This window comes from Diabrotica virgifera, chromosome 3, assembly GCF_917563875.1.
Source record: "Diabrotica virgifera virgifera chromosome 3, PGI_DIABVI_V3a".
Taxonomy (NCBI): Eukaryota; Metazoa; Arthropoda; class Insecta; order Coleoptera; family Chrysomelidae; genus Diabrotica; species Diabrotica virgifera.
The window spans coordinates 230,458,374-230,475,349 of record NC_065445.1 but is presented as its reverse complement, the minus strand read 5'-3'; the positions used below and the strand labels follow the sequence as shown (position 1 = coordinate 230,475,349).

The following is a 16,976-nucleotide window of genomic DNA, read 5'->3' as shown; positions in this document are numbered from 1 at the left end:
ATATTTGAAGTTAAAAATGAAAAGGCACACTTATTTGGATTAATGTATTATGCTCCTTCGTTTTCAGCTTCAAATATTTCAAAAACTAATGGCTTTATCGTTGGAAAGTATTGGAGAATCAAAAATTGCACTAAAATAGCAATTCCGCCAGTGGCGTAGAATTTGGGAAGGGTCAACCATTCACGTTACCCCGTCGTACGCCTCTGGTAGTAGCTAGAAACGTTTGTTTAACATAATTTAGTAGATTGTACAATACCAGCACCAATTAACAAATTTCGTGTTGTTGTCCCATGCCTGTTAGGAAATATTCAAAAATAAATAAAATAAAAGTTTAACTTTGACACCCTGTATTTAGGTTATTATCAACTTTTGTACTAAGATAAGTTAGCTTAAATCGACCTATTTTAACCTCAGGAATCTAAGGTTAAGCTACGGCCCATTCTTTACCAAACACCCTGTACATATGTGTTTTCATTCGGATTTTGCATAATAGTAGCTTATGCTCGCTTCCTATCTCTGCCGGTGTTAGTTCCCTTACATCCAAAATTTGTAAAAAAATTTTCAATGCGCTTTTAGGATAGCACATTAAAAAAAATAAAATATAAATATGTGCCCATCGGGACTGACGATGATATATTTAAATTACATACATACCTTATTTAATAAAACAAAATATAAGGGAGATTTGCCCACGTGACTCAAAGGAGTACTTCTATTAGATTCCTGCCTGACTACTTCTACTAGTCCCGTTGCTATTTCTAACACGTCTGACATATTACTAGACTGTACATATCTAAAACATGTTAGTGTATAAATAAAACAGTGACACTTTTATTAAAAATAGACTACCTTTTTAAAAATGGGTACAATTTCGGTAAAATGTTATCACCAGCAGTGTCTCTTCTTCCTATGATGGGTATACTGAGCAAAACTTTACACCACAACTCCAACAGTTGGCTTGGGAACATGTCTAACGTTAGATGCGGTAAAAGTCTTAATAGCAGCATCTGAAAACAGAATTGATTAATAAACCAAAGGTATATTTCAGTACAAAAACTCTTTGAGCTCAATATAAGGAAAAATTCCTACTACTCCAGGCTGTGGGTGAAAAATAGGTCGATTTCAGGATATAATTCAGGAATTTTTGAAACCTGTCAGGTGTTGTAAAGGACGATGGCAGGAATAACTTCTACTAAAATGTGACCAAAAATATTGTGAGCTTTTTTTATTGCGATTTTCATTTGTTAAATTTGAAATTTTTAAAGATTTTTAATTTTGCAGCTTAGGATATTGATTCTAGAGAAAAACTTTTTAATAGAAAGTTGTGGTAAATTAAAAAACCTACAATTTGAGCTAAGGTAAGTTTAATTTCGTTTATTTTTTATTGCAAAACAGCCTGGGAAAGGTCCAAAATGGCCGTTTTTTTACATTTGCGTTATTTATTGTACGAATAATTTTTTTTTATTTTTTAAAGCTTTAAAATGAAGATCTTTCAATTCCAAACATAAAAAAAATTGTAAGGCCGGATTAACGAATTTGTTGCTTAGATATTATAAATTGTTTATTCCAAGAGGTCAAATGTCGAAGGCTATAACTTTTTGAAAAAAGAGAGAGAGAGAGAGTTGGTGAAACATCCAGTCTCATTCTAAAGAGTTATATTTTCATATTCTGATGTAAATAAATGCGTAAAACCTCTTTAAACCTCTAATTTTTGGGTTTGAAAATAAGGGGGCAAATTTCGTTATAAACATTTAGAGCTGAAGCGGCCCTGTACATCCTATGAGTTTTTAACTTACAGATTATTGTTGCTGAAGACGAAATGAAGATTTATAAAAAAATAAAAATTTCTACGACCAACTGAAGCCGAGCTAAATGTTGGGTTTGAAAGTAAGGGGGCAAATTTCGTTATAAACATTTAGAGCTGAAGCGGCCCTGTACATCCTATGAGTTTCTAACTTACAGATTATTGTTGCTAAAGACGAAACGAAGATTTATAAAAAAATAAAAATTTTCTACAACCAACTGAAGCCGAGATAATTGTTTCTTTTTTCTTAAATCGTAGTGCCTTTATTTATAACAATTAAGAAATTATTTTACAGTCATTGACTAAAGAAAGACTTATATTATCTTAAAATAAAAATTAATATAAAATATAGTTACATTTAATTATTAAAAATTATTTTTAAAATCGGTGCTTTTGTGAGCGGCCGAATTTTGCAAATCGCCGGCTCGCTTCAAATTCGCGCACTCGGAAAATTTTTACGTAACTTTTATTCAATTTTGACCGAAAACAATTTAATATTATTACCATTATAATATACAGTCTATTTACCAATGTATTTGTTTTCTCGATAAAATTTTATATGTGAAATCTCATTTCTGAAGAAATAATATTACAAATATGATACATATATAAATATGAAATATATAACTATATTTTTAATTTTTTCATTGTTATATAAATATAATAATAATAATGTTACTTCTTATTATACAATATAAAACTTTTTCTTCTTGTAGTGACTATCCGTTTTGGATGTTGGCGACCATCATGGCAATCTGTACTTGCACACTAAATCGGTACTGCTGCTCTAAAAAGATTTGTAGTTGTTGTGTTGAACGACGTACGTAAATTTTTTAGCAAGGTAATCCTTCGCCTTCCTGGTTCTCAGTTTCCAAATGGGGTTTGCCAAATTGCCATGATGGTCGCCAACATCCAAAACGGATAGTCACTACAAGAAGAAAAAGTTTTATATTGTATAATAAGAAGTAACAATATTATTATTATATTTATATAACAATGAAAAAATTAAAAATATAGTTATATACCTATTTCATATACAGGGTGTCCAGAAACTCTACCGACAAACGAAGACAGGAGATTCCTCAGATAATTTTAAGACAATTTAACCAAATTCACCTAGTCCGAAAATGCTTCTTAATGGAGCTAGAGCTATTTGAAGATGGCGTCATGAAATTAGTTTTTCTTAAATACCTCCAGAACTCTTCTATTTAGAAAAACGAAAATTGGTATGCATATTTACTTTTCAGAGATGAATCGATTCCATCCATTGCAAATTTCTAGTACCGGTCATAGGCGTCCGTTTTGGGTAGAGCAACGGGTATTTTATCGCATAACTTTTTTGTCCTTAACTTTTATGTATTTTTGACACCGGATTTTTAAATTGTGAGGTATTCTAGTACTAAAAGGTACTCTTGCTTCAAGTCGGTAGGACACACCGTTTTCTAGAAAAATCGATTTGAAAGTTTTTCGTTTTTGGAATTTGAAAAAAAAATTGAAAGAACTTTTCAACAAAAAAGGAAGTATTTTACCAACATAAAGTAAGAGTAACTTTTAGTACTCGAATACCTCATAATTTAATAATCTAGTGTCAAAAATGCTCAAAAATTCAAGACAAAAAAGTTATGCTATAAAATAACTGTTGACCTAACCAAAACGGACGCCTATGACCAGTACTAGAAATTCGCAATTAATGAAATCGATTTATCTCTGGAATATAAATAAATGTACCAGTTTTCGTCTTTCTAAACAGTTTTTTTTTGTTTTTTTTTTTTATTCAAAAAGCGAAAAATTTTCAAATCGATTTTTCTAGAAAACGGTGTGTCCTACCGATTTAAAACAAGAGTACCTTTTAGTACTCGAATACTTCACAATTTAATAATCCAGTGTCAGAAATGCATAAAAGTTAAAGATAAAAAAGTTATGCGATAAAATAACAGTTGCCCTACCCAAAACGGACGCCTATGATCGGTACTAGAACTTTGCAATGGATGGATTAGATTTATATCTTGAAGATAAATACGTGTACCAATTTTTGTTTTTCTAAATAGAAGCATTCTGGCGGTATTTAAGAAAAACTAATTACAAGACGCATCTTCAAAGAGCTCTAGCTCCCTTAGGAAGCATTTTCGGACTAAGTGAATTGGGTTAAATTATCTTAAAATTATCTGAAGAATCTCCTGTCTTCGTTTGTCGGTAGAGTTTCTGGACACCCTGTATATGTATCATTTTTGTAATATTATTTCTTCAGAAATGAGATTTCACATATAAAAGTCTATCAAGAAAAACAAATACAGTGGTAAATAGACTGTATATTGTAATGGTAATATTATTAAATTGTTTTCGGTCAAAATTTAATACAAGTTACGTACAAATTTTCCGAACGCGCGGATTTGAAGCGAGCCGGGCCATTTGCAAAATTCGGCCGCTCGCAAAAGCACCGATTTTAAAAATAATTTTTAATAGTTAAATGTAACTATATTTTATAATAATTTTTATTTTAAGATAATATAAGTCATTCTTTAGTAAAATGACTGTAAAATAATTTCTTAATTGTTATAAATAAAGGCACTATGATTTAAGAAAAAAGAAACAATTATCTCGGCTTCAGTCGGTTGTAAAATTTTTTTTTATAAGTCTTCGTTTCGTCTTCTGCAACAATAATCTGTAAGTTAGAAACTGATAGGATGTACAGGGCCGCTTCAGCTCTAAATGTTTATAACGAATTTTGCCCCCTTATTTTCAAACCCAACATTTAGCTCCACTTTAGTTGGTCGTAGAAATTTTTTATTTTTTTATTAATCTTCGTTTCGTCAATCTGTAAGTTAAAAACTCATAGGATGTACAGGGCCGCTTCAGCTCTAAATGTTTATAACGAAATTTACCCCCTTATTTTCAAACTCAAAAATTAGAGGTTTAAAAATATTTTACGCATTTATTTACATTAGAATATGAAAACATAACTCTTTAGAAGGAGATTGGATGTTTCACCAACTCTCTACTCCCTCTTGGGATAAACAATTTATAATATCTAAGCAACAAATTCGTTGATCCGGCCTTACATTTTTTTTATGTTTGGAATTGAAAGATCTTCATTTTAAAGCTTTAAAAAATAAAAAATTATTTGTACAATAAATAACGCAATTGTAAAAGACGGCCATTTTGGACTTTTCGCAGGCTGTTATGCAATAACCAATAAACGAAATTTAACTCATAGCTCAAATTGTAGGTATTTTATTTTACTACAACTTTCTATTAAAAAGTTTTTCTCTAAAATCAATATCCTAAGCTGCAAAATTAAAAATCTTTAAAAATTGCAAATTTAACAAATGAAAATCGCAATAAAAAAAAGCTCACAATATTTTTGGTCACATTTTAGTAGAAGTTATTCCTGGCATCGTCCTTTACAACACCTGATAGGTTTCAAAAATTTCTGAATTATATCACGTTTTTTCACCCACAGCCTGGGGTATACAGACATTAATTACCGTTAACAAAGACAAGGTTAAAAATTCGACAGAATAAGAGTAACCAGTAAAAAAATGTTGGAAAACGCCAGGAGTCTCTCAGAGATTGGTGTTGGGACCAATATTGTGGAACACCATGTACAACGAGGTATTGGCTGTGAGTTTCGACGGTAGCGCTATCTCGCGGTTTGAAACTTATACTTTTCTGATAAAATTTATGTATGTGAAATATACAAAACGAGAAAAATAGATACTTATCTAGAAAGACACAAATTATGAACTGAAATATTATTGTTACCTGATTACTAAACGAATACACAGAATTAATAGTAAAATTAATTATGTTTTTTTTATTTTATTCATTATAATTTTAATATTTAATATATAAGTTCGTGAGACTGGATGACTGCTTACGCAAGAGACCATTGAGAAAAAGAATAAGTTTATATGAATTATTTAACATTTTAAAGGTTACCTCTGTTTATTTTTGTGTGCTTACTGCTTTGATTATTAAAATTTGCAATTTGTATGAATTGTAATTTGTTTGAATTCTATCAAAATGGATATTAAACATTATACTGGATTCAGTCTTATTTCCCATGATATCCAATTTCAATCAGCAACACCAAAAAAGGAAAGGATTTAGTTGATACAGGACATGTACGCAATGTTTCCGAATATAATAACTGCATCCAGTACTGTTATATTCAATATTTTTACATGAATCAATACAACAGCTGCAATATCTTGTTTTCTTTTTTGAAAAATCCATATTACCCGCCATTTCAGTTTGTGAAGTTTATCAAATGAACAAAACAAAACTGCCAACTGCCACTAACACAGCGTTGCCACATTTTATTTAGAAAATCTACTGTAAGTTTAGCTTACTAAAATCTACTTATCAAAAACTAAAATATACTATAAAACTTTATTAATATATTTGTATATAATTTATGACCTTTTATAATAAAAATAACAGCTGACTAACTAGAAATTTTTTTTATTTAGCTAATGCCTCGACAACTAATGGGCATTGGCATGGTGATGGTAGAGTGGATTTTACCAAGTAGGTAGCTAGTGTTAAGTCGACTTTACATTACATGATTTATCATGTGATTTGTCATATGATTTGGTCATGGAGTAAAATTTACATGTTTACACTGTGTGATTTGTCATATGATTTTGCCATAAGCATTGTGTTTTATCATAAGCATTGTCATGCGGCTCGTCATGGGCAAAATCATATGATAAATCACGTGATAAATCATGTAGTGTAAAGTAGACTTTATGTGTAGTGTGTGTGTTGAGTAAGTGTCTTGTTACTTTGGAAAGTCGATGTCATTGTCTTTGCAGAGACGCTAATTGTATCCGAACGTCTGCGGTCCCTCCGGTGGGTACCGATCCCCCAAGGATAGAAACTATTTTCATTTATTAATTTATAATAAACGAAAAATTCTCTACCCTGGTGAAATTCAAACTCACGACCATTCGGACCTTTCGATCCAAAAGTAGGCGCTCTTACTACTGAGCCACAGAGGGAGTTTAACTAGAAATTAATATGACTGTTTGTAAACAAAAACCAAACTTTTTTATATTTTAACTGGGGAACAAAATGACCAACTATAATTAATTTTTATCAGTTTCATATTTAATATTTATATATAATATTTTGTCATCCACTGATTTTAACATCTGCATATCTGGATCACATTCTTCAAACAATTATTTCGCATTTTACATTAGAAACACACAAACACAACATTTGTTGTTTTGCAAAGTTACATATATTATAATTAGGCCCGGTCTTTTCACCTCCGAATAAATATTTATTAGGAAGTTTATCCGGCAGATTACATGTAAATCTGTCAAATAACCTCCGAATAACTTTTATTCGGAGGTGAAAAGACCGGGCCTTAGATATTTTAGTTTTCCATCGTTAGCTTCTAACAGGCTCACCGACCACCGAATACCAGAACTCTTCAATAACACCTGAAATAGGTACTGATTGCACTGCTACTTGAAATCTGCAAGTTTGTTACACCAGAATCCAGTTTCATTTCTGTTTAATATTCATCATCTACGTCCTGGGGCTAGATTCCGTGCACTGTAGATATCTACACTTCGCTTTCTATCGATGTCAATTGTCGTGAAAATATTTGAATTTTTAGTTTTAATTGAATTATTTTCTAGTTTTGCTAGTTGATGCTGAAGTGACACTTGTAAAACAAGAAAATATTTGAATTAAAACTAAAAATTCAAATATATTGACATTGATAGAAAGCGGTCGGCGTAGCGATTGTACACAGAATCCCACCCCTGAATCTTATTTTCGGTAATGACATTGGGAAATTGTAACAAAATGTCTAAAAATTAATTTAGAAATGGGGTAAATACTATTAAAAAGCAAATTTTATTTTAGTCATAAGAAAATGTTGAAATATACCAAAAATCTACTAAAAAATATTGCCTACTAGAATTTTTTAAAAAATATCAAAAATCTACCAAAAAAGTAGAAATCTACTAAATGTGGCAACGTTGCACTAACAGCTGTGGCGAAAACCGTCAAATCCCCAATCCTCTACCCATGGCGCGCCATTTAAATTTATCAGATAAATGCACAAAACTGCCACTAACAGCGCTGGAGAAAGCTGTCAAATCCCCTCTACCCATCGGCTCATGGCCAATAGTCTGTTCGCTAAACTCAGACGCAACTTTCTAGATATTTTAATCGGTAATTTGGCCAATTGTAGTAAAATTGCCAAAAAATAATTACTAAATAGTTAATAATCACTAAATAGTTAGTAATTTTGCAAATTTTTGCAAAATTGGCAAAAAACAAAAAAATTATCAACTAAAATATCTAGCCAGTTTCGTCTGAGTTTAGCGAACCGACTATATTAGAGCTAAACCTTAGGAAAGGAGCGTGTTAATTACTATTCATCATTCAATCTTCGCTTGTCCACCGCTGGACATACTATTACTCTTACCACTATTGCCCTTTGTATAAATTACCCTTAATACAATTAATATAAAATGTTCTACGCCTAATTTTGAATAACCTTATTATTGTTTTAACTCGTATTAACCTTAACAAGTCCAGACAATTAGTAAACACGACATTGAACTTTACGTGTTGTAATAGATTGATGGGTATCAATACAGAATAGGTGCAAAGACACGGAGATTCGTACTTTGTTATTAGACGCGAGTATGGCGAAACATTAATGTTACAGGTCTTAGATATTATTGAAAACAAGTTGTTATGGTTCAGTCACCGATTGTGAATTGTAAATATAATGTTATCAGAACCGAAATACAGTTCTAGTTAATACAAAGAATAATTAAAAAGAAGCAGTTTAATTAGTTAGTTACCCTTCTGCTTCTTCAGGACAGGAGTTGAAACAGTCGCTTTTGCACACGATCTAACTATAATCAAGTATATTCAAATGGGAAATAAGCCACAATTTTACCTAAAAATGATTTTATTAACGTTTCGACGCCCAAGTCGGGTGTCATTGTCAAAATACAAAATAATACTAAATAAACAAAAATGTTGTTGCTTAGTAAAAAATTCTTCTAATAATTTATTTAATCTGACTCATTTATATCGGCAATTCAGACACGTATTATACATTTTAAAGTAGACGACTTTAAAATGATATTGCCAATATTGATGAGTTGCGTTCCTGGGACGACTTTACTAAAAGATAGTTCATTCGATTACATGAAATCAATCCCAACTCAAGAATATCCGCCACAAAAAATCATAGCATGTGATCTGTCTTTAAAAAGACAACCAAATGCAACGGTGGCACTGAAATTCTCGCGTTAGAGATTCCATAGTAAATCACGAGGGAAAACCAGGAAAAACCTCGTGATACTATCCCGACATCGCAAGTATTTGGGTTTACATTTAGTTTACTCTCAAAACCAATACCAAATTCTGACTTGATATTTTAAATTTTAAATAATACTAAAATACTAAATAGGTATTATAAAATACGTCCCAGGAACGCAACTCATCAATATTGGCAATATCATTTTAAAGTCGTCTACTTTAAAATGTATAATACGTGTCTGAATTGCCGATATAAATGAGTCAGATTAAATAAATTATTAGAAGAATTTTTTACTAAGCAACAACATTTTTGTTTATTTAGTATTATTTTGTATTTTGATAACGACACCCGACTTGGGCGTCGAAACGTTAATAAAATCATTTTTAGGTAAAATTGTGGCTTATTTCCCATTTGAATATACTTGATTATAAAAATGCCACAAGAAAATAGCTTCAGAACGACGATCTAACTCTCTTAATCCTTTCAGCGCCGATGAAATATTTCCTGCCTTAGCGCCTGTGCCGACAGAAATAATTTCCTTTGAATACTTACGTGCCGTGGACGCGCTTACGCGTCAAAAGCACTGGTCAATAGTCATCTTTGGACGCGCGTACGCGTCACCGGAGCTGAAAGGGTTAATCAAAGATAATACGAATTGGCGGATAATAGAAAAGGAACAACAAGGCTACGAAGAAAGAATCGCGATCATCATTCTCTTTGCCTTATCCCTATGCGGGGTCGGCTTCCCTAATTGCATTTCTCCACACAATTCTATCTTGGGTCATATCAATGTTAATCCCCTTTACCAACATGTCCTGCCTTATCGTCTCCTCCCAGGTCTTCTTTGGTCTTCCTCTTCTACTCCTTCCAGGAATCTGCACTTCAGCTATTCTTCGTATTGGGTGATTAACGTCTCGACGTTGAACATGACCAAACCATCTTAACCTATGCTCTCTCATTTTGGCATCAATTGGTGCCACACCTAGACTTCCCCTAATATACTCATTTCTAATTTTATCCTTCTTTGTCACTCCACTCATCCATCTAACCGTTCTCATTTTCCGCCATATGCATTCGTTGTTCCTCTGTCTTTTTCACTGCCCAACATTCAGTTCCGTGCATCATAGCCGGTCTTATGGCTGTTTTATAGAATTTTCCCTTCAGCTTCATTGGCATTTTTCTGTCACACAACACACCACTCGCTTCTTTCCACTTCATCCATCCAGCCCTAATTCTACTGCATGCATCTCCATCTATTTCTCCATTACTCTGTAATACCGATCCTAGGTACTTAAAACTATTGCCTTTCACAATCATTTCACCATCCAAAGATACCATTTTATTTGTAGTAACTCCATCTTTAAATGACCATTCCAAATACTCTGTTTTTGCCCTACTAAGTTTTAAACCTTTTTCCTCCAGAGCCTGTCTCCACTGTTCCAGTTTTTGTTCTAAGTCTCTTTCACTATTTCCTATTAACACTACATCATCAGCATACATTAGGCACCATGGAATGCTACCCTGTAGTTTCGCTGTTATCTGGTCCAAAACTAATACGGACTAAGCACCGAACCTTGGTGCAATCCTACTTTCACCTGAAATTTATCAGTCTCTCCCACACCTGTCCTAATACTAGTCGTTACTCCCTCATACATATCTCTCACAATCTTTACATATTCGCCAGGGACTACTTTCTTATTGAGTGCCCACCACAGAATCTCTCGAGGAACTCTATCATATGCTTTCTCAAGATCAATGAATACCATATAAGCGTTGGTCTCTTTATTCCTGTATTTTTCCATCAGTTGCCTTACAATGAAAATTGCATCTGTTGTTGATCTGCCCTGCATAAAGCCAAATTGATTATCGGATATTTTGGTTTCTTCACGTGTCCGTCTATCAATTACTATCTCCCATATTTTCATGGTGTGGCTAAGAAGTTTTATAGCCCTGTAGTTTGTACATTGTTGTATGTCTCCCTTGTTTTTGTAGACAGGTACTAGTATACTGCTTCTCCATTCGTCTGGCATTTGTCCAACTTCCATGAGTCTATTAAACAGACCTGCTAGCCAACTTATTCCTGCCTCTCCCAATGTTCTGCATACTTCCCCAGGAATATCGTCTGGTCCGACTGCTTTTCCTTTTTTTATTTTTTGAAGCGCTTGAGCTATTTCCTCGTTTGTTGAAGAAAGAATCGCGATATGGGATAAAAAATAAATTTGGATTAGCGGCGGATAAGACAGAAATGATTAATTTAAAAGGAAAAAGAAAGAAGGACTTAGCAATATTTTTAAATAACAGTTATTTCTGCCTAGTTTCCATAGACAAATATAGAGTAGAAAATTAAATACGCATGTATACTAGAACACTTACCTTTCCTTTCCGAATGTTAAGGAAACTACAGATCTTATCTTCTTGTACAAAACCTTGAAAAATCTTGACTATATAGTCGTATTGATTTTCTAAAACAATTTCACTTTCTAACTTAAACAGTCTTAGGACTTCTCGTTTTTGTTCTGGCGTGGGGGCTAACTCCAACTCTCTTAATCTGGAATTACAATAATTTATATAGAGCCGTATATGAAAAAACAAACGTAATATGTCTTTACTTAATTTATTACTGACTATAGACAATTAATTTATTAGATTTTATTTACCTTTATTTTTAATTTATTTATACTAAAGTATTTACACTAAAACATAATTTATATAATACATTTATTAAATTCCCCACTTAAAACCGCATACAATTAAATCCGATTTTATTATTCAAACTTCATGAACAACTTATATATTCAGAATGCGTTTACAAACAACAATGCCCCTTATACAGGGTGTTAGTAAATAAGTATGAAAAACTTTAAAAGGGGTTTAAAAATAAACTTAAAAACTACATGAAAAAATAATGACAGTTTGCTCTATAAACCTATGTCCGCAAATGCTTCGTTTCCGAGATACGTTGAAATTTTTATTTCAAACTGCGAATTATTTTATTACTCTAAGACCGTTTGAGCTATGGAAATTAAATTTGGTGGGTTTTAAGAGGTAGTCATTGCGCATTTTTTGATATACAAATAACAATTTTGTATTCATCATTGGCGCGCCTACGGGTAATGGTCTGAATTTGTTTAAAGAAAAAAATAGTACGCCACTGAGATATTTTAAATTAAAAATTATTTTTGTATTCCACGTTTAATCTATGATAAAGAACCTTTCTTGTCTTTTTTTCATATGGTGCACCGTTTTTATGCAAAAAAATAAAACATCTTCGCGCGTATTTTTCATTTCGTAATAAATTATCAAAAACTCTCCAATATAATAATACCAAACTAGAACAATAACAGAAAATATTTCTAAAAAGATTTTAACCATGTGCAAGGCTACAACAAATGTTCAAAATTACCTCCTTTAAAGGTGGCAGAGTAATTTTATATTCACCATTGGCGCGCGTACGGGCAATGGCCTGATTTTTTAAAGAAAAAAATAGTACGCCACTGAGATATGTCAAATGAAAAATCATTTTTGAATTCCTCGTTTAATTTACGACAAAAAACCGTTCTTATCTTTTTTTCATGAGGCCCCGTTTTTATGCAAAAAAATAAAACATCTTAATGTTTACAAAGTATGTATTTGAAATAAGCTCCTATGCATATTCTCGAATAATTTGTCAGCGTTTAAGTTGTTTTATTTTTTTGTATAAAAACGGCGCCGCATATAAAAAAAAGACAAGAATGATTTTTTGTCGTAAATTGAACGAGGACTTCAAAATTATTTTAAATTTGACGTATCACAGTGGCGTACTATTTTTTTCTTTAAAAAATTCAGACCATTACCTGTACGGGCGCCAATGGTGAATATAAAATTATTCTGTCACCCTTAAAGGAGGCGATTTTGAACATTTGTTGTAGCTTTGCACCTAGTTAAAATCTTTTTAGTAATATTTTCTGTTATTGCTCTACTTTGGTAATATTAAATTGGAGAGTTCTTGATAATGTATTAAGAAATGAAAAATACGCGCGAAGATGTTTTATTTTTTCGCATAAAAACGGTGCACCATACGAAAAAATACAAGAAAGGTTCTTTTTCATAAATTACACGCGGAATACAAAAATAATTTTTAATTTGAAATATCTCAGTGGCGTACCATTTTTTTTCTTTAAAAAAATTCAGACCATTACCCGTAGGCGCGCCAATGATGAATACAAAATTGTTATTTGTTTGTCAAAAAATGCGCAATAACTACCTCTTAAAACCCACCAAATGTAATTTTCATATCTCAACCGGTCTTAGAGCAATAAAAAAATTGGCAGTTTGAAATAAAAATTTCAACACCCTGTATCTCGGAAACGAAGCATTTGCGGACATACGTTTATAGAGTCATTATTTTTTACCCCTTAAAGTTTTTCATACTTATTTACTTATTTACTAACACCCTGTATATTTTTCTCGATAGCTACTCCTCTTTTGAATTTACTAGAATACAGACAATCACAAGATACAAATACACAAAACGTAAAAATACCTTGGCCAAGTTATACGAAACAGCAGAGTAAGAGGGGAACTAGGAAAAAGCAAATATGGTTGAAAAATATAAGAGATTGGCCTGATTTGATCTCACATTTGCTTTTCGAGATGTACAAGATGTGCAGTACTTCTCTGATGTTACTGTTAACGTTCAATCAAAATGGTACCATAAGATTATTAAGAAAAAATCAATTTGTTTAAACGTTACATTGTTTTATAGTATTTACTATTTTTATTAGGAATAAGCCACAATTTTAGTTTAGAATTAAGTTTATTTGATATTTCGATTTCTACCTCGATAATCGTTTTTGAGATTTTGTATTTTGAGAACGATCCCCAAAGTGGAAACTCGAAACGTCAAATAAAATTAAAATTTAAAGTAAAATTGTGGCTAAGTCCCAACATAGTTTTGTTGTATGCGGTAGAATCATGGATCATGACAGAACAACTAATGAAGAAGCCTACTAATAATAGAACAACTAATGAAATGTGTTATATTGACGAATTCTGAGATTATGTTGGATATATGTAGTACATTACTGATGAGAAAGTATTGCGAAGAATCGTAAAGTATCATGAAATTACGTTTACAGTGAAGAAGAGAAAGCTGGAATATATTGGTTATCTTCTAAGACAACAAATATCGCATCCAGCAACTCATGCTGCAAGGAAACATGGATAAAATAAGAGATCTATGGAGAAAATGAAACTCGTGGACTCATGGACCAATACTTGTAGAGCTTTTCAGTCACTAATACAACACTAAGGCCAGTCGTCCATTGAAAGCGTAGTCGCGAGACTCGAAGGTAGCGCGTATACGCCCGTATAGAAGCGACTAATCCTAACAAATAAAATGTAACTAAACAACGTCTACTGCAAACTCCTTTGAGCGACCGGGCGCGGCCGACCACAAGCGACTGGCGATCGATCACCCTAGAATGGGATTAGTCGCTGGTAATCGCATGTTAATGCTACACTGGCCTGAAATAAATATCTGTGCAGGTATTTTTGACATTGTATTAATTTTCGATAATTGTGTTATTTTCGATATGGAAATTGATAACGAAAAACTGATTAGTGCCGTTTATGAAAAGTCTCCGGTGTGGAACATGAAAGACAAGAGATATCATTCACGTGATGTTCAAAGGAAATTGTGGTCGAAAGATGCAGAAGAAGTAGGTGCTAGTGAAAAGAGTTTTTCAATATTATTATTCTATAATATATAATTATAATGTAAACGCAAAATAAAAAAAATAGAGCGTGGCACTTGCAGAGTGCCGACAGAAGTGAATAAGTACTTCTTATAGTCTTAGGATTAACAAATTTTCGAAAGAATTTTTATTTGAAATTTTTACAATAATAAACGTCACCAATGTAACAAACGTTACATCTAAACCAAGTAAATATAAAGTTACATAAATCTTTAAATTATTTTTATTAACAAATTATTGTTTTTTTTTTCAATTTGGCGAAAAATGTAATTAAATACTGATAAAGTATAGTAAATATTTCGTGTAAATTTGAATCGCCAACAATATATCGAAGAGTCGATTCCCGTTAAAGGGGAGGCCATTGTACAAAGGTACCAACCTTTTTAAAGTTGTTAATAAATAACATATATATTTGTGTAATAAATTGTTCCTTTGCAAACTATGGTTTCTATGTATATTTTACATGCTATTCACAAAAATACACTTTCTTTTGATGATGACAGTAAGTTTGCTAGTCGCGAACTAAGTAGTATACGGTCGCCTGCAGCGGATGATATCAGTCGCTCAGTCGCATGATCGCACTTACACTGACGTATACTCGCTACCTACGAGTCGCGCGACTACGCTTCCAATGGACCACCGGCCTAATCGTTATTTTAATAGTCAACGTTCACAATAGATAAGACAATTTATGTTATCGGCTCAGCGACAATACATTTGACAACAACACTAGTTGCAGGAATTGAAAATATTTTAATGGATTGGGCCTACAATATGAAGCAAATAAATGGTAAAGCAATATCAATTCTAACAATAGAAATATAACTCTGGAATAACCTACAATTTGAGCTATATTCAACTAGTAGGCCTGGATCCCGCGTACCGCAAAAATTAATTAATAGTAAGCTGAAAATTTGTTAATAACTTAACGGTGTCTGGTCGGACAAACTTTGATATATGGGAACATTGGAACAGGGGAAGTTTTAATTGTGGAACGTGACTTTAATTGTGGAACGTGCCATCCTGACAAGTTTATAATTGTGAAGACTAGCAGGTTGTTTTTAAGAGCATACAGTAGCGCGTCATCAATATACCTTCGGGAGATAGTATCATACCGTTTTTCGTAAGGTCTGCGAAACTTTGGCAACAGTGGTAATCTTTGACATTATCTAAGATCAATATTTTGACAATTATACTCATAGGCGCGCTAAATGGAAGTAATAGAAAACAATTTTGTTATTAATAAATAAATATAAAAATAAACCAAAATGGGTGAAACTTTTATGTTATCATAGGTATTTGCACGAAATAATAATAATAAATAAACATTTCGTTGTGAAGCGAAACAAGAGCCGTCTTATTTTATTTAGTTCATAGAGCGCCAACGGCACTCTAACTTTATATACTCGATGTTGTTCTGAAGCTATTTTCTTGTGGCATTTTTATAATCAAGTATATTCAAATGGGAAATAAGCCACAATTTTACCTAAAAATAAAATATAAAAAAAAATTTTTACTCGAAACGTTAATAAAATCATTTTTAGGTAAAATTGTGGCTTATTTCCCATTTGAATATACTTGTTTATATACTCGCATTAGAATTCGAAATATTTTTATGTAAAATATACTTACCTATAGTCCGTCCGCTATAACTTTTCCCATGCGGTACGATTCATTTTCAATCAAATTCAAGTCAAAACATAAATTGAAACAAACGTCGATGTGTATATACATTTTGTATACTGTATACTATATACTCCTCACATCGGCGTACGTTTCACCTTCTGTTTTGACTTAATTTGATTGAAAATGAATCGTACCGCATGGGAAAAGTTATAGCGGACGGACTATACCTACATATAACTAAAACTCACAATTAACAATAATCTATCTTTTCAAATAGGCCAACAACTTCGTTCTATTACACAAAAATATAATAAATTAACTATAAACACTACTTTCCTATGAAACAAGAATAACGAATTCTTAAAATAATACACTACTGCACTGAACAGATATCGATCAAGATAACAGAACAGATAAGAGAAAATCTGACGCAGGTTTGTCAAAATGACAGTGACAATTTCTCTATGTTGCCTAATTAGTTATTAGGTATAATATGTATGTTCGATTT

The 16,976-nt window shown here is 32.2% G+C and overlaps 1 protein-coding gene across 1 annotated transcript in view; it reads right to left on the bottom strand.

Annotated features, from left to right (window-relative positions):
- LOC114332579 (protein PAT1 homolog 1) overlaps positions 1 to 16,976 on the bottom strand; it is a 74,078-nt gene that overhangs the window by 11,562 nt on the left and 45,540 nt on the right. The window contains exons 10-12 of the mRNA XM_050645926.1: positions 11,481 to 11,655; positions 850 to 1,007; positions 655 to 793 (exon numbers count right to left, since the gene is read on the bottom strand). Coding sequence (XP_050501883.1) covers positions 655 to 793; positions 850 to 1,007; positions 11,481 to 11,655 — 472 coding nt within the window. The remainder of the gene's footprint in view (positions 1 to 654; positions 794 to 849; positions 1,008 to 11,480; positions 11,656 to 16,976) is intronic.